General features: G+C 35.3%; 1 protein-coding gene across 1 annotated transcript; it reads right to left on the bottom strand.

The window, feature by feature from the left end:
• Positions 1-10,534: 10,534 nt before the first annotated feature.
• LOC110443824 (amidase-like) lies at positions 10,535-22,848 on the bottom strand. The gene is made up of 11 exons (XM_021488246.1): positions 22,722-22,848; positions 19,124-19,231; positions 17,851-17,965; positions 17,300-17,472; positions 16,176-16,315; positions 14,777-14,977; positions 13,794-13,868; positions 13,264-13,420; positions 12,561-12,623; positions 11,737-12,024; positions 10,535-11,269 (listed from the first exon to the last, which is right to left on the bottom strand). The coding sequence occupies exons 1-11, from the start codon at positions 22,732-22,734 to the stop codon at positions 11,082-11,084; spliced, it is 1,521 nt and encodes a 506-aa protein (XP_021343921.1). The 5' UTR covers positions 22,735-22,848; the 3' UTR covers positions 10,535-11,081.
• Between the last annotated feature and the right edge of the window lie 1,688 nt (positions 22,849-24,536).

The following is a 24,536-nucleotide window of genomic DNA, read 5'->3' as shown; positions in this document are numbered from 1 at the left end:
ACACACTACAACCCAGGTTCATGTATTCCTTGGCAAGCGTACACTAAGTACTCGAAACAAGGGTTTCAAAATCTAGACGGACGTTCCAACTAAAACTAATTGAACAACTTGGTCACTGGCCATCGACCATGCCCAGCTCCGTTACATTCCTCCGCGACATATGTGTTTGGTAATGTCCTTTTAAACTACTTCATATTTGGTACATTGCACAATTAAGGCGTCAGTTACAGGAATAAATTATTTGTCTTTTGAGAACTATGGTAGTGCATGCGGCTTTGTGGACGGGTAAACTTTCCGTTCTTCACTAAGAATACTGTAAAAATAGGAAACGCTTTCTGCGCTACATATGAATAATCGGCAAGTAACAACGAAAATCACTTATACTCTCACTGTCATCATTCGTAGCGTTGAACTTTCTGCGAAAACAGCTTTTGTTCTCATTAACTGGAACTTGAAAACATAAATGATGCATTGATTATCAAAAATAACCAAAACAACAAGAATTTAATATGTTATTGCAATATAATAATAGTTATAGATTCCTCTTTGTTCTTACCTGTGACATTATGTGAAATTAAAACAATATTATATTTCATTAAAAACAAAATAGTTGGAAAAAGGTATCCCTGCTTAGTGTGGTTGTTCGGTAACCAAAGTAATAACGAAACATGATTTCGTCATCATATTCTGTTTTTTTCCAAGTCTTTTTGTAATCAAAGAAGGTCGCCCTATATCTGGTGTGGTGTCAATCTAGCCCCCGATAGGCCGAGTTATTTTCATTTTTCTCTACTAAATGACCGCAGCGTTAGACGTCAAATTTAAGGTTCCTTAAAAAGTCATATTTTTTTTAATATAATGACTTTTTATCTCCTCATCACATTTATAAGGTGCGCCAGGGTTGAGGAGCCCTGGATTCCCTCCTTATACAAAAACAGGCCCTCATAAGAGGCATTTTTTTCTTCTTTCATTCATTATATTTGAGAAAATGTGTGATTTTTATCAAAATTTCAAAATTTCCAAAACCATGTAACCCAGTGGAGGAATCTCGTCTGCCTGTATCCATCCCCTTTTGTAAAGTCTTTCACATCATAGTTAATTTATATGGCAGAACGTGAAACACCCCAACTGGATGCACTGTATCCTTTTCAATTAATTCAGATTTAACTCTAGTATGGCTTCATTCTTTCGTTCATCTTTCATTGTTGTCAAATAGTTGCAGATATTTTCTTTTCAGTCACTGAAGTTTTGTATCTATAAACCCGTGTTAATATGCATTTTGTGTTCTCATTAAGAATCAAATACATTCTTCAATGACTCCCAGATATAGGAATACTTATTTGAACTTTTTAATATTGAAATGTTCATATTTAAAAACTGTTTTATATTGTTGACAGTGTATTGATTATTTACAACAACATCATTTTCAAATTTCAATTTATTTCTTTATTTCCAAATATACCATTTCGTTGTAAGTATCATTATATTGATAACTAGATTTACATTTATGTTTAGGTTATAGCATCCGAACATTACATCTGTGTCAGAAAGTTTATGAACTAGTTGTGAAGGAAATATACTGTTTATAGCTTTGTGTTTATATGGTATAATTAATTTCCATATTCCTTTAGTGAAGTTACATCTATAAAACAAATGTTTTTGTGTCTCGAGGTCGACATGACAGAAGTTACATTTACCATCTGAAAGTCCCATCTTCATTAGCTTAAAACTAGTTGAAACTATGTTATGAAGACATTTCCATTGGAAGTCTCTACATTTTCTGTCAGCAATAGATTGGTTTACTATTTTCCATATGCTTTCCCAATTAAATAATTCATTTTCATAAAGTGTTCCCACTTTTGTTTAGCATTTGGTTGGTATTCTTTATCTAGTATTATCTCCATCACTACTTTATTTTTGAAGTTAGGTATAGATCGTTTAATTCTAGAAAATTCAGATATCCAATTTTCTTTTTGATGTAGTGCTTCTGATGAAATAAAGTTATTGTTAGTTTCATCCCACATGTCTTTTATTTTAAAAATGTCTGATTTCATCCAGTTCTTAAAAAATGATGGGTTCCTTTTAAAAATAATGCTATTATTACCAAATATCATTTGGTTTTCAATTTCTACTTTTCCAGATGCCTTTGATAGGCTCTTTAATACATATTGCCAATCATATAGCTGTGACTTATAGAAATCTGGTATTCTACTTAAATCTAGTGATTTTGTGGTGTTACATTTGCACAAGAAAAAAAATCATACCAATATGGTAACTTGACCGCCATTTTGAATTTCAACTGAGCTAATGGTGTTCAACTCTGTAAAGTGACCAGTGCATAGTTTTTCCGTTTCTGTGTTGTAGAAATAAATGACATTGACCTTCATTCAGGGCTAGTAAGGTCAAACATGTTAAAAGCCTCAAACAACACCTTCACTCCAACCATAAATCCTAGGGTCATGCTTTTTTGAGCAGTAGGAAGATGGGATTGATGACTATTAAAATCGTTTAGATAAAGGACTTCGACCGTTTTTCAAGGTCACAAGGATCAATTTGTTGAAATACTTCAAACACCTTCTTATGAAGAACCATAAGTGCTATCAAGATCACAGATTGAATGCATTGGTTTCAGAATAAGCCAGAAGATAGTATAACTGAAGGGCTATAATTGCTGTTCGATGACATTTACGTCATTTCGTGGTCACAGGTTGAAACAGGTTAATAAATTAGGACGTTTTTTATTCAAAAAACATCCAGCTTTGGGTTTATTTTGAATTCAATATTCCGTAATAATTGTATAACCGATAGTCTATAATGGACAGGACTGATAACGACTTTCTTTATTTCCTGGCGAATACTTACTGTTCAAGCTGTTTATACTGTGTATGTTCGCCATGCCCAAACATATTTTTGTCGCTTATTCCTATGTTCACGATAATTTAATTCTCCGCAAAAGGATTTATATAATCCATTCACAAAAATGTGTCATCATGCAGTTATTGCGGGTTTCCATGCGATAAGTACATTCAGTACATCGCATATGCGTATTGTATTGCACCAAACGGATTTCCTAAACGATTAAAACATGAGTCGATACTGATGCAATTTCAAAGAAAATTCACAAAAATTGCGACGGTACAGAAACATAATCGATTGTTTTGAGCACATTCCAATCAATGATAAGTATTGGACAATTGACCGCTATGCAAGACATTTTTTTATCAACACATGCCAAAAGTGATCAAGGACGTTCAGTATATTGATATTTAACAATACCCAAGAGGGTAAAGGAAAAGAAGCTCCAAAAAGTGGGCATATCAAGTAAATCATCAAAAGAAGTCTTTTATGTCAGAACAAATGAATGATTAAAGCGACATCAGGATGGAGCATACAAAAATCGAGCGAGTCTCCTTATGGAAAATGACGGTCGGATTTCGCTAATATATATTCATAAAATGTATTATTAAGGGAATCCCCTTATAATTAAGGGAGACCACTAATTTATACGGTACTTTTTTCACCATTCTGATAACGCATGCGCACAACACACCATTTTATTGTAAACAAAATGGCTTGCTGTTGAAGTGTCAGTGAGTGCCCTAGCAAGGGGAACGCTTTACGTATTCTTCTGAATAGCAAGTAGGAAGTTGAATAATCGAGCACAATGATGTTTATGATATGAAAAAAATATTTAAAATCATTTACATGGTGAGTATGTTTGCGGTTAGTAAATTTGATGGAACCCAAGTTTTATCTTGATTATGCAGATACATATACAAGAAGTCAGAATTGAAATGTCTTTTTTGGAGCATATTTACATGTAGATGATCAACTATACAACTTATTGCCGATTGTTTTGTTAAGGCACATAAGGGGTGGAGTTTTGGAACATCAGTGTAGGGGGCGTTGAAATCACACGTGCGGTCCAGCTAAGGTTATAGCGTTATCTTAATAAGTCTTTACGTCCCTGGGTTGATGATGTTGATGTAAACAATCCTCGTTCGTACCGTATTACGTCTTCCGAAGCGTGAAGTAGATAATTTGAATATAATGTTGTTACAATTATAATAATTTTTCTACATATAACAGGTTATTAAATCATGTTTCTACTCATATATCTTACTAAGTCACCATCCGTGTATGTGTTTTGGTGAAGAGGAAGTACAAGTATCGCTCACATTATACACACATTATATGAAACATCCGGAAACAAAGCATATTCTGAGCGGGAACAATGCATAACCATTGTGTGATTCTCATAAATGTTAATACGGGTCTCCACACATATATTTTTAAATGTCTAAGGTCAATGTGATGCTATAAAGCGTTTAAACAATAATATAATAAAGGTATGTTTAATATTCATCATTAGCACTATTTCAGGAAATCTCAAGCTGTGTTAGGAACTTCATATGATACGTTCACATTTATTTTCCATTTCTTGATGTGTGTGTTTGTACGTAAGCAATCAGGGACCGTATTAACACATACGTATTGACCGATACGGTCTGTAAATCATGTTACATATACGTCTGAATTATCTTTTGGGATTGAAATACTTGAGTTTTGTGAATGGTTTACCAAAACTTTATACTAAAACTTATCACACACTTCATTTTACAACCACGGACCAAAAAAGACATTTGCCGAATTGATATAATGGTACGAGAATGTTTTTAAAAAAAAATTGGTTTCGTTTCATTTCAGCTGGTTAGAAATCTACATTAAACAGCAATCTGTGTTGAAACCCATTCTAAACTGCAAAAATGTCAAGTAAAGAGCAGAATAAAGTTAATATCACAGAATCAACAATGAAAAGGAATTGGACGACGCTGCTGAAGATAGACATCAATGATATTCTTGGCAAGATGATTGAACAAGATCTCATATCTATTGAAAAAAGCAGAGAATTGAGAGAAATAGGAACAAAAAAAAAGCCAAACAGAAACTCTCCTTTATGGAGTGATTAGAAAACCACAACCTTACTTGGATGCTTTATCAAGATACTGGACGTAAAAGAAAACGACTTTATAGTCCAAAAACTTCGAAAAGGTAAATTTTTGGGAATAGAAAGATTAAACAATTTTTCGGGGTTAAATATATTGAGATTTGATACGCATTTACCATCGAAACGAACATAAACCGATAATTTTCTTATATGACATTTTTTTCAACTCACTGCATTTTACGAATTGGTAGGTAATACAATATTTGTAATTAAAAACAATATGTGTACAAATTATTTGCACTATAAAATATCTAAAATATAATCTAATTTAAAAGCTTGGATCAATGCAGGTTGCAACATTATCTATTATTCTTCAATACAGATGCAGTCAAAGAAGCGTCCGAGGTAAGTTACTATAAATATACTTAATATGATTTGTTATTAAATGCGATAAGAAGATGCCAATGATAATTCACATTTGACTTATTTATCATTTCGTTTATTTTCATATAGTACTTGTAAAATTGATCATTGAAGTTTCATAACGACTTTTGTATTACTCATGTTACTTTTATATTTTCCTGTATTTATTTATGGACCTAACCAGGTAACATATCGGGACCATTCTGACACTCTTCAACAAGAAAAAGAAACATTTTCTGAAAGTGCAATGCAACGATCAGAAATGGAGGAAAAACTGGTTCAGAGAGCCATGAAGCGTATTGAAAAGAATCAGTCACAGTTCACAGAAGAACAGATGCAGACATTATTGATGCAAATGGAAAAGCACCAGTTAAAGATGGCAGAAAAACAGGAGCAGGTATTAAAGGAGCAACTTGAAAAGCAAACGTTAGAGATGACAAAACATTATACGCAGATATCAAAGAAGCAAGAGGACATGAAAAAACAAATTTCTAAAATTAAGCAAAAAGATAATAATCACAAAGAATGCGAGACCAAAATAAAACAGCTGGAATCCAAAATTAGAACATTGGAGAACACATTACAACAGGAACGTGCAAAAGTGAATGACGACGTCACAAATGCTTGGAAAAAAATTGATCTGTTGGAAGAAGAGAGAGATAAATTGCAGGATGATTTAGCACAGGCAAAAAAAGATTATTCTGCAATGTTTGAAGAAATGAAAAAAGACAATCTTACCCTCAAAACCTCAAATAATAGGGTCGACAAATGTGATAACTGCCGCAGAAACCTGAATCAGGAACACTCAGACAGATGTCAAGCTGACAGGTAAATCAAGCTCCTATTTTCTTGTATCATATTACGACAGATACAACGATATTAAAATATATAATAAAAAAGAGGAGAGAAATATTCTATAATTGATAAATATAACAATATTTGATAAATCCCTCGATATGTCAATATCCGTGTGATTAACAATCATCGCAATACTCATTATTACCAAAGTCATCGTTAAACCAAATATCAGAGGCAATCAATAATTAAGCCGTTAAAAATTGATATACTGATATCAATCATTACTGACGATGTCCTATTTGAATACATCCTCAACCCGTCGTAATCTCTTTATTTATACTACTAAATATGTTGATTTTCAGAAGATCCATGCCATCCAAAAATCCGTAAGTAGAATTACATTATATTTCTTTGTTAAAATCAAATATTCAATTAGATATAATTCGGAGAACAGTGTGCAACGAGATCAAGGACGCTGAAGCGCGTAAGGATAATCTTAATTAGCTGGTACCAACCCAAATTGTTCCAACTAACGAATATATATTGCATAGAATGATATACTATACACAATTTAAATTTGTTGAAACTGTTAAGAATAACCTAATAAGCATTAAACATTCAAGAAGATGTGTAGAACTTGTTGATTTTTTTCTTACAGATTTATGCGCCCCATGCAAGCACCGTAAGTAGAGTAATTGATCTGTGTTAACTTCTGGTTTTTTAAAATTATTTTTAAGTTTTTCTTCCAAAAGGACGGAACATTGCATTTTACAAAAAGAGATAATGTATAAAATGAAAAGCTTAATCACTAACGTATTTTGTCGAAGTAATGACATGTAATTCTATATATTTAAAGAATGTATTGTAATATTGAAGAATGTTGATTAATTGTTTTACAGAATGACAAAATGGAAGATTTGATGTTTTAGGGATCCGTCAACTACCAATCACCTCCGGAATTCACAAAAAGTGATATACATTATATATATATATTAATTCTTGAATAACTTTATAAGTAGCTGACACTTTTCAACTAAGGCCATGTTTTTCATTTTTATTTTTGTTTCATTTTCTTTTTTATGTAGATAAATAGTTTTGTTATTTGTTATTTGTTATTTTTTTTAGATCAATACATATTTAACATAAGTTCACAGTTTCATTTAGATTTGACAATCACAACACGATTTACTTTCATATATCTCGACAGTAAACTGTCATTAAACAAGCCAGGGACTCAGTATAAGAAAGATAACTCAACGTGAAGAGACAACGTTCCCGTAGTTTAATAACAATAACTTTTCTGTTATACATTTAAGCTTGTTATTAATGAAATGATATAACACATGTATTTTTCGAGCATGGATTGTAGTATTTCGGTTCATAAGAGACGAGATTTCAGGTTATTGTAGATGTACTTCCTGTTTGCATAGAGCTCTATGCTATTATAAGCATTTCTTCCTTTTTCTTCGTCAAGCTTCTTGACACTATTGTCTGTTGAGCCATCACAATAAGGGAGGCAACTTCGAAAGATAAGATAGAAATGTATTAACGCTAGAGAGTCAAAATTACTTCAAGAAAGTTATGCGAAACACGACTATCGATTTTGATATAGTGGCATGCTATCGGCTGGAAATTTAATTGGAATGATTATTGTTCGTAGCAGCTGAATATAGCACGTGCACATTCAAATTTGCCCTTTGTGAATTAAGTTATTATTCACTGTTGATTGTAATTGATATATTATAACAAAGTTTGACCGATTAAATATTAAGTCCATATAAAGTTTATTAGAACATACAAATAATGTTTTTTTTTAATATATTCATTGTAAAAGCCTTGCGTCGTGCTGTTACAGTGTACTCAACATTGTATATTAATTTTATGTTTTTCGAGACAAATGCCATTAGGTTGAGGTATATAATATTCTTTATATCACATGCCTTAGAAAATTTACATGTGTCATCCACATTTCATGTGTGATACCTGTAATTTATGTCACACTTTTCATTTGGCAAACATGCCCTTTGATGTTGTTGAGTTTGACTGCGGATCACCTCCGGTTTGTGTGGTTATATTTAATCATTTAATGATTGTGTAAAAAACTGGAATTATTATAACTTTGACGGACCTTGAATAAGATAGTGTCACAAGAAGAGTGTACACAATAGTAGAACATGTTATAAATTATTGACTTCTAACCTGTATCGTTAAGATGCCGGTGGGCAGGAAAGCTATTTATTTTGTAGGGTTTTCGGAAATAATGTAAGCGTTAAGCCATCTGTTAACTGTTTAATTATTTACTATACTCTATAGCATTTAGTTTTAATATATATGTGTTTTAATCACGGTGATGTCAGTTACATTACAAGTAAGCTCATTTTTCTGGTGATAACTTTTGACTTGATGAACGTACTTATCCAAGCTACTAAATATTGTATATATATATTGATCAGCTGTGAGAAGAAGTGATTGATTGTACATAATTGTCATTTGCTTATTAATGTTTCTTCATCTTTAGTAATGATTAAATCTGGTGCATTCTGAATTCTTTGTTAAGTTACTTTAAGCAGAAAAATATAGCACAAGTGGCAAACAAATCATAACACGTCGTATTCACGAACCTGTCTTCGCGCTCAAACTTTCTTGTCCATCACAGAGGCCTTTCAATGAGTTCAAAGCGTAAAACAATAACATTGGTGAAAGTTACTTGCTTAAAAATAACCTGTTGATTAAAAAAGTGTTTTCCAACTTGAGCTAGGATATGACTTTGAGTACTGAAGAGGGTTTCAACATGAACATAGTTTTACAAATACAGTGTACGTCGTACCCGAGAACACTGGTATATACTAACTAGTATTAATTGCAGCTATGCCTTCACAACCAGTCTTCATATGGCCTTTTCTTTTGGGAGACCGTTATACCCAACATAAACATATAAATTCTACACACAGATGTGGTGGACGTCTTTTACTTCCAGTAGGAAAAGGGAGGAATCGCGCATTTGCCTTCATTGCTACGCTCCCTCTGTTTCATTACATTGTACTGTTGAATTGCCATTTGTATCACATTAACACTGGACCTGTACTGCTACAGGGAAAAGAATAAGTACAAGGTACCAAATTATATATCGGGGCAATGTATAAGTTAGTACCATGTATTTGTAGTAGTCCCTGTAGCATTGCAAGGCCAGTGCCATTGTGATACAAATGATATTTGCTTTTTCTATGGCATTTGTTAAACCATAGTGTCAGGATTTATTGAGGTCGCAATTAGAGTTCACAATACACAATTCATGTTTATGAGGTGCATTGTATCTTGCAGAACAAATTTTGAAAAATAAACATCATGTGCACCGTACGCGTATCCCCTACAACATTCGCGTATATTTCCGTGAAGGTTACTGTTATGAAGAAAATGTGTATGCATTTATAGCTAGTCTTCCTTTTGTGCATTTACAACCTTACAGGACAAAATATTAGTTGTATGCATTACCAAATAGTTCTACCTCAACGTACAAACAAGTTATAGCCACACTATATGACCTTTTACACAAATGGCCAGTCTGACCTCCCACTTATGTATCTCGTTCGTAACACGGTTACTCGGACAATTACATCACAATTAAAGCACGTAGAAACTCATACCATGCACGTAATTATATCTCCTTGACATGTCGTAATGCCGAGCCGGTTCACCATATATGTTGAACCAGTAGTCGAACGCGATGACCATTGTGGAAGTTCCAAAATCTTCCCCAAATTTCTAAAGCGTTAAAGACGATCTCACGAACTCCTCACCAATCCCAACATTGTTATAGCTACGCTGTCGGCCAGCCTTCAGTAAGAAGATGGCTACAGAACGAATTTGTACTTATTTTAAGCTTACCCTTTTACATTACAAGCAACGTAATATTATGGTCACAAGATTGTTATTCGCTGTGCTACAACAGTAATCTTAAAACAAGTTTTTTTACTTATTTATTGGTTTTCGAAAAGTACAGGAGAAGCTAAAACAAAGCCATTAGTTTGTCGTTTGTACATACATATTTTGTGAAAATGTTAACTTATTTTCGCATCAACATAAAATAATAATACTAATTCGAGGTTCTTATATACCGCTTTATCACAACCTAGTTCGTAGATCGTCTCAAGGCGGTTCACAATTTATTATCCGTGGTTATAGGGCTATTGCAACCAGCCAATATCTTTCTCAACTCCCTGGGGAGCATACAGCCGGTGTTGACATTTCGGGGCTCACAGCTAGCATTGTACAATTCTAGCTCTGCCCAACCACGTACTCATTTACAGCTGAATAGACTGGAACAAGCGGAGTAAAGTATCTTGCTCAAAGATACAACACAGTGCCGTGTCGTGACTCGAACCCGTAACCCTTCGGTAACGAGCCCGGCGTCCTACCACTAGACTATCGTGCCCTCTAAAACCAATACAGGAGTTAATAAAATTTCGATCAGACACTCCAACTTATCTGCCCAATTGGCATTACTTTCACTTAATAATAATAAGAATAAAAAAAATGGAAAACGCACATAAGGATTTATATTATTTCCTTAACTTTTTATAAAAAAAAGACAGGTAATAAAGAATAGGTTCCCTATTTACGCATCTTTTTCAGATTCCAGGACAATAATTGGCCTGCTGTATACCACTTCATAGTATAATGGCACTAAAGTGTAGCCAACCAGTGACCTATTTGCACATATTTTGGGTTTGATATCAAAGGTACTTCTTTCAATACAACTAAACCATACCGTAGCATTTTCGAACTTCTGTATAGTCATGTATGTTTCAAGTTTTAACATTACTTCAACACAAGTTACATTTAAATGAATAATTCTATCAATTTTAGCTAATTTAGGTAAACAAAAATACAGATTATCGAAATAGCAAATGCTATTCTAATTTCGTTCGATTGCATAGGCCATTTGAAGTACACCAAGGTCGTCGTTAAGTCGGCCGACAATCTGTATTCCTACGGGAAGTCCATCTTGGTCAGAGACACCAGCGTTTAGGGAGAGCGCAGGATGACCAGTGGCGTCGAAGGAGGCAAGATTATTAGATATTTCCATACACGCCTCCAGTCTCTCTAAAAACATGAATGTCGTTATATGCAAGAGTTCTGCTCTATGATATCTATCTTTCTTTATAACATGATGTACATGTATAATTAACATTAAAAGACGAGTATACATTAGATCAATTATTTTGAACGGAAACTTGCTGTTGTGTGCTGACCTTTCTGTACTTAATCAAGGGAACATTAAGTCATGTTTCCCTCTCGTATGTGTCTTCCGTTAATTTATGTTTAAATAAAAACTTTGCATGATATACCGTATATTTTCGATCGATGTTAATACGATTTAATGCGAAAATAAAGGCACATGAAATATAAGAAATTTTCAGTATTGATTCACGGGTTGGTAGATATTTACATTTTTATGTTATTTGCAATAAAAACAACACTGTATAGGGTATGACGTATAGAATAATTGCTAAGGTTAATTGTGCAATATATTTTGGAGGTATATAGCTTAACCATAAAGTAAGTGTTACCTTTAGCTGTACTTTTAGCAGTTGGCAGGTTCCCGGCCGTTTTTGAAAGAGTTGGCATAATGAGGACATCGACGTCCTTGAGAGCGTCGTCATAAGCTTTCTTCAACACAGGAACGAGGCTCTGTGACCTGGCGTAGAACTTGTTCTGATAGTTTCGTCGCATGTGTTCACCTAGAATTCGCCTCATCTTCAAATTTATTGGGAGGTCATAAGGCCTAAGTGAGGACCCCCTGGTCATGGCCTCTTGTAACGAGACTGGATAGTAGCCCTTCCACAGGTAACCAGTACCTATAAAACAATAACATGTTCAATAAAACAAAACAAGTTCACTTTCAAACATACGAAGAATATACCGGAAGGCACTTTTACACACTCGAGGAATATACCGGAAGAAGAATGAATACCGAAGTATACCGGAAGTAGAAGTATAGCGAGTTTGTTTTCTACCTCATGCTGATTGTCAAACTTGATTAGCTGCATGAATGGGTCGTTGCCTTACATTTGAAACCGATTATTCTGATATTTGTTCGGTCTAATGGCTTCAGACAGTTGTAACTACTACACATGTAAAATTCATCCTTAATCATGATTTAAGAATTATTTTGAAATCGAATTTTATGCACCGTACTCGATAACCACATGTTAAGACATTAAGCTTGTAAAAAGTTGGCCTCTCTCTGTACTTTGTTCTTTCAATTTTAACTCCTTCAATGAATGATCCTTGATTTGTTCTTTTAGAAAATAATCATTACAAATGTATGTGTTTAGATTAGGAACTGAATTTTAATATAAATGAAATACTAATGTGTGGTTGAGGTTTATACCGTGTCCGTGTGCTCCACAAGCATGGGATCCTTCTACCGTGATTGGTACAAAAATGTCAGTTCCTGGAAATACAAAAGCGGAAGAGAAGAGTTAAACTACCACAGAATGATGTAGAGAAAACCATCACCAGATATACGTATGGACAACTCATCAGCATGTTGGGAAAACAATAAACAAAAGTTCTCCCTTATCAAAAGAGGTTTCCAGACCGCTAAACATCGGTAAAAAAAATAATTGATTAAGTTCAAATCAGCCTTATTGAAATAGAAGTAAAACACACTAACGCTGCCGAGTTCCTGTAACAAACCGGAAAGGTCTCTTGGGGTTTTGACAACAATCAGAACTCTACATTACAAAGCATTGACCTTGGCAGAAAATGCCTTTCTCTAGTTTGATGACCTCGTAAAAAACGTTCGATGCTATTATCCGAAATATACATTTTCATAAAATTTTAATATTTTTCATCGTGTTTTCCTGTCAAAATTTCAAATTACAATCTTCTGAGTTGAAGTTGCAATGTTTAGTATAGCAGTTGCAAACTGCTTCGCTTAGCATTTTGTGAGTTGCTACAACGTTGTGGTATATAAATTTAATGTTTGTTAACTTGATTACATAATAAAATACCATGAGCGAACAAGTAAGAGATCAGTAACTTTCGTATATTTGAATGTAGATAGAGTCAATTAAATAATATACACATACCTACACTATGCATAGGTATGGATACATCCTTGAGCACAACCCCTGCTTGAGTCAGCCTCTGCAACCTTTCTTGTACGCATTTATTAACACCTGCGTCTACCCCCAGGAACCCCTCCGTCAGGACCCCCACTCTCCTTCCTGATACGTCCTGCTTACACTTAACAGCAATGCTTAACAATATTAATGTTCTGTGTGTTTAACCTATGCAAATTAGAACAATGTATAATATGATCAAATGAGATGTCGTTTAATGATTAAGCTCATTTAAAAACAAAATTGGATTAGAATAAATCATCACGATATATTTGTAAAGGTTGTCATTCTCCTACAGTATATAAAATCCAGTTTTGCTTTTGATAGCAACACTCCAACACTGCAACATGAACATTTTCTTTAATGAATTTCAAAAATAATTTCCATATAACGTAATATATAGATATTTCATTCAACTCTTTTAGGAATCACCTCTGCCAACAACAATAAGATACGCAGGGTATACAGGAATTGAGTTTTAGAGTAAGTGTACTTGCCAGTTTAGAATATTGCGGTACCGAGTCGAACGGTTGCTGTCTGGGGTCCTTGTCATCATCGAAACCTGCTAAGGCCTGCCAAAAACAGAAAACTATGAGTCTTAAGTGAAACTCTTATGTCTACATGAATTTAACAATTCTGGAGATGCTTAAGAGAGACATTATAGGTACAAGACGTTTTGATTAGTTGTTTACTGATTTGTAACAACTTTGTGATTGATATGGTCCAACGTGTCTACTGTCGGATATGGTCCAGACAAAGAATAATGCGCGAGACAATTCACAGTTTGTCTGTGCTGGCCGACAGTTCATGTACGACTAATTCACTGATATTTGTGTCAATTCGAGTAAGATATTACTTATTTTGCTAATTGGTAGTTATCTTATTGCAAAATCATAAATTTCGTCATTGTAGTATCAAAGTCGTACTGTTTTTTTTTCAATCTTTACTAAAAATTAATGTATTTGCAATGTTTTACCATTTTAAGGAGGCTTTGTTTGTTTCCCAATATCTCTTATATTTAATATCTTTATCATGCATAATCCCGAATTACCTTAATTCCAGACAAATTGAATAGATGGTAATGAATAACAGATTGATGACATAAATGTTTATGCGTATATAATATTGCAGTAAAGATAGACTTTGATGACGTCACTCTTTATCACTCATCTACTTCTATTATAGCCATACGGGTGACAAAGGTGATACACAGAAAAACATTTACTCTTCTGTTAAAATAAGTATTTGGGCAGTCAGCATCCGATTGCTGATGATATTACATTTATTACAGCATCCATAACCAGAGCACTATATCGCTTCTTTCTTTTATTTTCTTCTATTCTTTAAAAATTAAAATTCTGCGGAAATTTCCATGAAACAGGAAGTGGAAGAATTTCCGAAGAAAAAAATCGCATTGTTATAGGAAACCTAGGAAATAAAATAAAATTAGTTGACTATGACTTTTATTGTTAAGCCATACTTCAAGGAGTAAGGCACAATCTTCCACTGTCTTCGTCATGGGTCCCAGGTGATCGATGGTCACAGCCCCACTCATAGCCCCGGTGTAGGGGATCAGGCCATACGTCGGCTTCATCCCCACGATACCGCAGTAACTGGCTGGAGTACGTATAGATCCTCCCTGGTCAGCCCCAATAGCCATGTCCACTAATCCTCGGGCTACCTGTGCAAAAACAGGAACATATTGTAAATTTTACATACATACATATTCATATATTATTTGTAATGGCGATACTATAGCAGAATAGTTGGAAAAGTTAAAAACATATTGCACGGCCCAAAGTTGAACAAAGTACAAAAACAAAAAAGACGGCGATGAAATAATAATTATAATTTTAAAGGAAAACTTACAACAAGAGTAACTAATAAACGTGTATTTCATGGCGGTCAAGTGAGCATATGGTGAGGGGCGTGCAGCAATAAGTGTTGTTTTTTTCACTATCCTTATCCCTAAGCTGTCGTAAGGTTACTCCCAGAGTTAAGGATTTCTCGGATCGTTCCTCTAATTTTTCATGTCTAGCAGGAACAGATATGTAATGAGGGATAGAGAAATGCAAGATTCCAGATCGGAATTCAAATCCGGAACCCGCCAAACTCGAGGCGGACGCTCTACCAATTGAGCTACCTGATCGCCGACGATCGAACCAGTCCAGTTCCGGTATATTCCTCGCTCCTTATTTGACCCCGAAGACACAACTATTTACAACCCAGGTTCTGGTATCCCTTTTCCAAGCATTCACCCAGTGCTTGAAACAAGGGTTGATAAGCTCGCCAATTGTGTACAGTAACAAGGGAACGAGAAATGCACGGCCAGACCGGGATTCGAACCCGGGACCCTCCAAACTCTAGACGGAGGCTCTACCGATCCCTGGTCACCGGCGGTCGACCCGGTCCGGTTCTGCTAAGGATACATTGTTGATAAGATTCGAACTTATGTCATTTGGTTAACTTACCATCCACCAAACAAGATTATTTTGTGTTTCGCCAGCATGTTTCAGCACTGTTTGATTTTGTTTAATTTTGTTTAACGTCCTATTAACAGCTAAGGTCACTTAAGGACGTGCCCTCCATGTGTGTAGTGTATGCATGCTTGCGTGTGTGTATGCATAAACAGTGTATGTTGGTGTGCTTGCCTCCTTATGATAGCGCGGATCTGATGCCGACTGTAAAGTGCTATCTCACTGAATTACCATGCCAAAGGCACAAAGCACAGCATTTTGTCCGGTCGCATTATACTGACAACGGGTGAACCAGTTGTTGCTATTCCCCTAAAAGCTGTAGTTAAGCAGGGAATAAAAACTACCATTTAGCTGAATTAAAAAGTGGTTTTGCAGACAATACTATCATGATAATATTACTACCAGGGAAGCACATCCAGAACTGGAGCCCCCTGCGTCCTTAGTTGGGTTCATTGGGTTGACAATAGGTCCGGTAGAAGAGGACCAGGACCCACCGCTAAGACACATGTCGTCACAGGCCGCCTTCCCGAGAATGTGTCCACCTAATGAAAGTTAAAATATAGGGATTGTAGGTCAATACATTTAGAGTTAAATGTGATTTCATAAAAAGAAGACATACGGGTAGTTCTTTGATGATACTTTGATGTGTATATATGTCAGATAACCATATGCATGTAGTTCATTAAAATTTACCTTGAGCATAGCACGTTGAAATAAAGCTTTGTAGGGGTATCTTCTTACCTTACAGCCTCACAAGCTCATTCAAATATTTTCATAGATTGCACTTTCGTGATGCGTCATCGAAATTAAAATCTGTTGAGAAATTTAGTCACCTTAGAACGATGACAATGCTCACCTAAGGTGGTATTATTTAGCTTGAACGCAGTTCCTTAAAGAGGATTTGTCATTTCTAACATTTAAACAAAATTCACGAAAAATACGTGGAAACAGAAAGGCACTAGAGTGATGACAAGGGGGCTCTCATTGCTATACCCACTCCAAACTTCGTTCCGGTGGGACAATAATTTAACAACAATTGATAATTACACATTTTTTTTATGAAAAAAATGCATTATTATCACGATAAAACCTTTAATTTGGACATAACACGGGACCTCAATATGACATTTTCTTTCCAAAGATTTTGATGATATTTTGGAAGTAATTCATTAGACGATGAATCACAAGAAATTACACAAAACGCGTATACAGTATGTAAGAATAACACTTCAAACAGTATAAAGGGAGATATTAACAAAAATAACTATGATAAAAAATTACGTACGGAAATCATACAGTTTTAAGTGTAGATAGCAATAACACAAATCACTATTATATAACATATATACTTAAGCAGTTTTAAATGGAAATAACAAGTAAATATGTTCTCCTTAAGTCAATAATTAATCTTCCATTAAGTCATTTAAAAGAAGATTTTTTTCGCTTAATGATTATGTCTCCTTATAGAATATAGAGTGTATGTCGTCTCCCTTAAACATTTTTATTTGGAATTAACGTTTACCTACCGGCGTCCAGGACCCTCGTGACGACAGTCGCGTCAAACTCGGGTGTGTAACCCTCCAGCAATTTCGTGCCGTGCATCATGGGAACTCCAGCCACCGCAATGGAGTCCTTGATTGCCACGGTCTTACCGACCAGTAGCCCAGTATCCGCTCCCTTGATGTCACACCTCCAGTACCTGAAGGGCAGACGTTATTCATTTCATGACATAAATAAATACCTTGTTTATTAAAGTAAAAAATACGAAAAACGAAAGTGATCAGCATGTGATTTGGTTTCAATGTTTGCCTTTCAAAATGTAATGTTAACATACGAATGCAGCAAATACATGCATGAGTATATATGTTTTTCAATGTTACAGAAATGAAACTAATGTTTTGATTAAGCATATAGAGTCTATTATTTTTCTGTTAAAAAGGCACCTATAATAATGCATATTTATGTATTGTAGTGCTTTTATCAACGTTAAAATCAACGTATTTGAATTGCAGGAATAAATCTTTGCCAAAACATATCCTCGTCTAAAAAGTTCAAAGAAAAATGAGGAACTATCTACCATGCATTATCGTTTCGTTCCCTGTGACCAGGAAGTCGCGGATAGCGGACAGGTAGTTGTGGGTCGGGTAGCTCGTACACCGTCTGGTACGACTTCAGTACATTCTTATAGTGATCTAAAATAAAAATAAAAACATACGACACAATTAAACGTTTGTCGGTCGTAGAACCTGGGTGTTATGGAGAAAAACTTGTCCATGTTATTCTGATAACTCAGTAAAACAAATAAAATAAATTATACTGTACTTGTTAATGTAAAACATTATACATATTCCGTCTTTGCGTATTGCAGAGTTATCTGCTCTTGGGAGCAGGTATTGATTGTTACGTCATTGGTTTGTGTGAGAAAATTACGTCGTTTTCTTAAAAATTGATGACGGTACTCTCACAAACCAATGCCGTAACAATCAATACCTGCTCACAAGAGAAGATAACTCTGCAATACGCAAAGATACCACCCTGGAATAACATGTTTGACATTTATATAACCAACATATGTCTTTAACGATTAAAATAATTAAAATATGCACGTCTGAAAGTTTTAGTTTTATTTACAAAATGATCTGAAATGTTGTGTAGGCAATTTCTCCTTTTTCAAAAATTCATTGCTTTTCCTACAACTAAGATTGACAAATATGAATTTTACTTCAAATAATGAGGAAAGACGATTGTTCAAACGTACTTTAAATGCTATTATATAATTAGTGAAATTAGTATTTTTAGAAACGTTTTTGTAAAATTTTGAAAATGCCAGGTCTGAAATAATGATGTATTAGATTAAAACCAATTTTAAAGTTGAGATGAAAAGAGGAAATTAATTGCATGCATTTTGTTTTTTGAATAAATGCCTCATATAAATATAATGTATGACAATGAAAGGTATATACATTTATCTAAGAAAGGAAGTTAGTAAGCTACGATAGGGCTTTAATAAACATCCCAATGAAGTAATTATTAATCCCTGAGTAAAATGTTTTATAAACTGTTTAAACCCCCCCCCCCCCAACATTTTGTATCATAACTCATCATATGGAATGTAAAAGTCTTACGTTCATCATATATCGTTCAACGTATATCTACTTATTAATATTTGACTTACTCGAAATCTTGCCTTTGGTGACTTTGGAATAATATAGAGAGCAGAATATACCCAAAAACTTTGCCCAAAATTGGTTTTCAAAATTTCAGAAACAGACTTCATACCACTCTGCATATTCATTAACCAGATCACTGCCGGCCGCTTCTTATGTTTATATAAATATACACAAACATACCGAAGAAAGCGTTTTCCTCTTCAACTGTACATTTAAGATTCAGGTCCTCGGACAGTCTGTGTATCTCCTCTAGTGACGGCTGTAGCACAGCTGGTGCATGCAATAGGCCTACAGTAGATATAACACAACTTATCTTTATTATGGCCGGGAGGCCAACCGTAAACAAAACACATACGACTAAATGCAGTCAAAGTACAGGGAACTGTAATATAGGAGGCCTATAGTAGACAAAATACTGGAGGTCTATAGTAGACAAAATACTGGAAGCTTACAGCTGACAAAATAATGGAGGTCTATAGTAGACAAAATACTGGAGGTCTATAGTAGACAAAATACTGGAGGTCAATAGTAGGCAAAATACTGGAGGTCAATAGTAGACAAAATACTGGAGGGCTATAGTAGACAAAATACTGGAGGTCTACAGTAGACAAAATACTGGAGGTCAATAGTAGACAAAATACAGGAGGTCAATAGTAGACAAAATACTGGAGGTCAATAGTAGCCAAAATACTGGAGGTCAATAGTAGACAAAATACTTGAGGTCTACAGTAGACAAAATACTGGAGGTCAATAGTAGACAAAATACAGGAGGTCAATAGTAGACAAAATACTGGAGGTCTACAGTAGACAAAATAATGGAGGTCAATAGTAGACAAAATACTGGAGGGCTATAGTAGACAAAATACAGGAGGTCTATAGTAGACAAAATACTGGAAGCTTACAGCTGACAAATTAATGGAGGTCTATAGTAGAAAAAATACTGGAGGTCTATAGTAGAAAAAATACTGGAGGTCTATAGTAGAAAAAATACTGGAGGTCTATAGTAGAAAAAATACTGGAGGTCTATAGTAGACAAAATACTGGAAGCTTACAGCTGACAAATTAATGGAGGTCTATAGTAGAAAAAATACTGGAGGTCTATAGTAGACAAAATACTGGACGCTTACAGCTGACAAAATAATGGAGGTCTATGGTAGAAAAAATACTGGAGGTCTATAGTAGACAAAATACTGGACGCTTACAGCTGACAAAATAATGGAGGTCTATAGGAGACAAAATACTGGAGGTCTATAGTAGACAAAATACTGGACGCTTACAGCTGACAAAATAATGGAGGTCTATAGAAGACAAAATACTGGAGGTCTATAGTAGACAAAATACTGGAAGCTTACAGCTGACAAAATAATGGAGGTCTATGGTAGAAAAAATACTGGAGGTCTATAGTAGACAAAATACTGGAGGTTTTATAGTAGACAAAATACAGGACGCTTAAAGTAGACAAAATACAGGAGGTCTATAGTAGACAAAATACTGGAAGCTTACAGCTGACAAAATAATGGAGGTCTATAGTAGACAAAATACTGGAGGACAATAGTAGACAAAATACTGGAGGTCAATAGTAGCCAAAATACTGGAGGTCAATAGTAGACAAAATACTTGAGGTCTACAGTAGACAAAATACTGGAGGTCAATAGTAGACAAATTACTGGAGTTTTTATAGTAGACAAAATACAGGACGCTTAAAGTAGACAAAATACAGGAGGTCTATAGTAGACAAAATACTGGAAGCTTACAGCTGACAAAATAATGGAGGTCTATAGTAGAAAAAATACTGGAGGTCTATAGTAGACAAAATACTGGAGGTCAATAGTAGACAAATTACTGGAGGTTTTATAGTAGACAAAATACAGGACGCTTATAGTAGACAAAATACAGGAGGTCTATAGTAGACAAAATACTGGAGGTCTATAGTAGACAAAATACAGGAGGTCTATAGTAGACAAAATACTGGAGGTCTATAGTAGACAAAATACTGGAGGTCAATAGTAGACAAATACAGGAGGTCTTTAGTAGACAAAATACAGGAGGTCTATAGTAGACAAAATACTGGAGGTCTATAGTAGACAAAATACAGGAGGTCTATAGTAGACAAAATACAGGAGGTCTATAGTAGACAAATACAGGAGGTCTTTAGTAGACAAAATACAGGAGGCCTATAGTAGACAAAATACTGGAGGTTTTATAGTAGACAAAATACAGGAGGCCTATAGTAGACAAAATACAGGAGGCCTATAGTAGACAAAATACTGGAGTTCTATAGTAGACAAAATACAGGAGGCTTAAAGTAGACAAAATACTGGTGGCCTATAGAAGACAAAATACAGGAGGCTTAAAGTAGACAAATACTTGTGGCCTTATAGTAGACAAAATACAGGAGGCCTATAGTAGACAAAATACAAGAGGCTTAAAGTAGACAAAATACAGGAGGTCTATAGTAGACAAAATACTGGAGGTCTATAGTAGACAAAATACAGGAGGTCTATAGTAGACAAAATACAGGAGGCCTATAGAAGACAAAATACTGGAGGCTTACAGCTGACAAAATACTGGTGGCCTATAGTAGACAAAATACAAGAGGCTTAAAGTAGACAAAATACAGGAGGTCTATAGTAGACAAAATACTGGAGGTGTGTAGTAGACAAAATACTGGAGGCCTATAGTAGACAAAATACAGGAGGCCTATAGTAGACAAAATACAGGAGGCCTATAGAAGACAAAATACTGGAGGCTTACAGCTGACAAAATACTGGTGGCCTATAGTAGACAAAATACAGGAGGATTACAGCTGACAAAAACATGAGACATACAGTAAAAAAATACGAAAGACCTACAGCAAATAAAACATGCGAGGATTGCAATAAACAAAACACAGGAGGCTTACAGTAGAAAAAATACAGGAGGCAGTTGATATAGCGCAAGATACAGCAGATATATAACAGGAGATAAGTGCTTGACTTAAGACCTACAGATGTAGGAATAATTTACAACTGATGCACATATATCTATTTATCATAGGGATGCAGTTGAAGTAAAGGTAAGGGTGATTCAGCAAGTTTATGGTTCCCCTCAGTCGTGTCTATTTCTCTGGGCTTCGCATCAGGAAATATACCTGGTATCGGGGATCAAGAAAATTGCTAAATCCCTCAAGCATGCCAACCGTAATTTCCGATAAATTATCTCTTCTTCCAGTATTGTATGCTAGCTTGTGTCGAGAANCCCCCCCCCCCCCCCCCCCCCCCACGGAAAATTGCGAGGGAGTTAGTTTGAACCACCGGAAACGGTCGGAGGAGTTAATCTGCAAGGGCGATTTAAATTTTTTGGGACTGACACATAGCTGAGAACTTACTCCAAGACAACGAAGTCAGGGGGAAATCATGGGATAAAAGTCAATTTATTCATTCAAATTACTCTGTCTGAAATGCAGTATGGTTCATGCCATCGCATATTCAATATTTATTAAAGCAAGATGATTGCATACAACCATCTCATTGTGACACATGCATACAGTTACAGGGTACTTTCACGTGTGTATGTACAGACACATATTTATACACACCCTACAATCTTAGCCGGTTATATAAAACGTAAACATGCGTACCTTTATATATGTACTAGTACGGCTGCCCAGCTGATGTATGTCAAACTGATTTTCAATAACTTGGTTAAAGATTATTTCTGATCATATTTTCTTAGTCCAGTGTTACTGTGAAGGACAGTAAACGTAGCTGTTTACCTGTAAAAACCAGTCAGTACGTACCTGCTTCCTCCATCTTCCCAGTATCTAGGTCATCGTGTTATCATTTTGACTGGTCATCATGATCAGTTGTCGCGTTTCACTGGTCTGTGTAGTATGTGTTACCAGCCGATGTGTCTGGGGAACTGTATACACGTAATACGCATATGCTGACTGCAGTGAACCATCTATTACAGTAGTACATATTTAATGTATGCAAATAAACAAGAGGGTTCAAACCCACGTTGTTTAGCTTTTTTATTGGAGCATTCTCGGGTATAATTAACTACACTACATTTACTGTATTGGCTCGGCTTGTTACGTCCTATTAACGTCTATAGTCATTTATGGACGTGTCTGGTCTTGGAGATGGATAAAAGCCAGAGAACCTGGAGAAAAACAACCGATCTGCGGACAGTATTTGGCGACTGCACCAGGTAGGTCTCGAACCCACGATCCCGTGGTGGAGTGCTAGTCGACTAAACCACTCGGACAACGCGGCCCTACATTTACTGCATAACTTTTTTTCGCAGTTTTGCGTTTACAAACTACTTCGTTGGTACATTTGTGATAGGGTATATCGAAAAGAAGAAGGAAAAAACAGTAGTTAGCCACATTTTTTTTTTTTTACAAAAACAACAATAAATAGACTCTTAATGAATTTATCCGCATGTGTTTACCATACACTATACAGTCAATTCATTGTTGCATCATTTGAAATCACGAGAAAATACATAACTAAAGTGACAAGAAAAACATTCTTATGGTCACACACATTGATAAACCATAATATATTGTTCAGAGAGATTTAATGTTACTGGCGACTTTAATACAACTGTTGCAAAACAGTGTTTACCGGCATTTGTTCATGACCTCTCCCGTCGAAAGATGCGAGTGACGTCATGTTTCGTAGTTTCCATTTTAGTCAATCCAAGAAAAGCAATGCATCATTTGAACGTTTGAATCAATCTGAGAAGAGCAGCACGTCAGCAAAACATTTCAGCCGATCTTTGAAAAGCAATGTGTTGAATGATCCTTTTTATAAATCTTAGAGGAGCACTACATAAGAGGCATCTTTTACACAATCGAAAAAGGAACAATTCCAGTCAATCTGGGAACTTAACATGTCGGAGGAACGTATAGAGGGACAATATACATGTATCTGAGGAATTACATGTATACTTACATACATATCCTTTTTTGTGTTATTTACATCCAGTTCTCGCGCCAACTCTTATGGTAGCTCGAATGATGAGTGTAAATGTAAACTTTATGTATTTAACAACAATTAAGAAACAAGTTATCTCAGCTTATATTATTCACACTTGTTGGCGCGGATATTAGCGCGCGGGGGTCTAAATGTGGGAGGAAACCGAAGTACTCGGAGAAAACCCACGTGGTCGGGCAGGTGACCTCATACCTTTTCACGTCCGATCGGGGAATCGAACCACGGTCGCCTTGATGAAAGGCAAGTGCACTATCCACTGCGCAGCCGCCACCCGACCACCAATGATGAATGTGACGTCATATTTCATGGCTCATAGCTTAGGGGGGAAATCTAATTATTAACAAGTAAAACCCGACTTTTTATATGAATAATATTAATTTTGTCCTTCACTTAGTAGTTTTTGATTTACATAAACTTCGGAAATTTGTCAATGTGTAGACACAATTTTATCTTTTCCTTTTTATGACTGATCCATATCGGACGGTCCATACTAGCATAGTTAATCATAATTAAAATATATGATTAAAAAATCTTCTTGAAAATTTTCAATGTATGCTTGTATACATGTATGCTACGCCAAATGCAAGACGCATTCTAATAACAGAACTAGA

The sequence above is a fragment of the Mizuhopecten yessoensis genome, unplaced genomic scaffold (assembly GCF_002113885.1).
Source record: "Mizuhopecten yessoensis strain PY_sf001 unplaced genomic scaffold, ASM211388v2 scaffold716361, whole genome shotgun sequence".
NCBI classification, from domain to species: Eukaryota; Metazoa; Mollusca; class Bivalvia; order Pectinida; family Pectinidae; genus Mizuhopecten; species Mizuhopecten yessoensis.
This window is presented reverse-complemented; position numbering and strand designations above follow the sequence as displayed.

Excerpts from the sequence above, each read along its gene's own strand:
- LOC110443824 (XM_021488246.1), bottom strand. Across the intron at positions 16,316-17,299 it reads CACGAGGGTCCTGGACGCCG|GTGGACACATTCTCGGGAAG; the intron begins GTAGGTAAACGT and ends AACTTTCATTAG. Across the intron at positions 14,978-16,175 it reads GTTCTGGATGTGCTTCCCTG|GTAGCCCGAGGATTAGTGGA; the intron begins GTAGTAATATTA and ends GTTTTTGCACAG.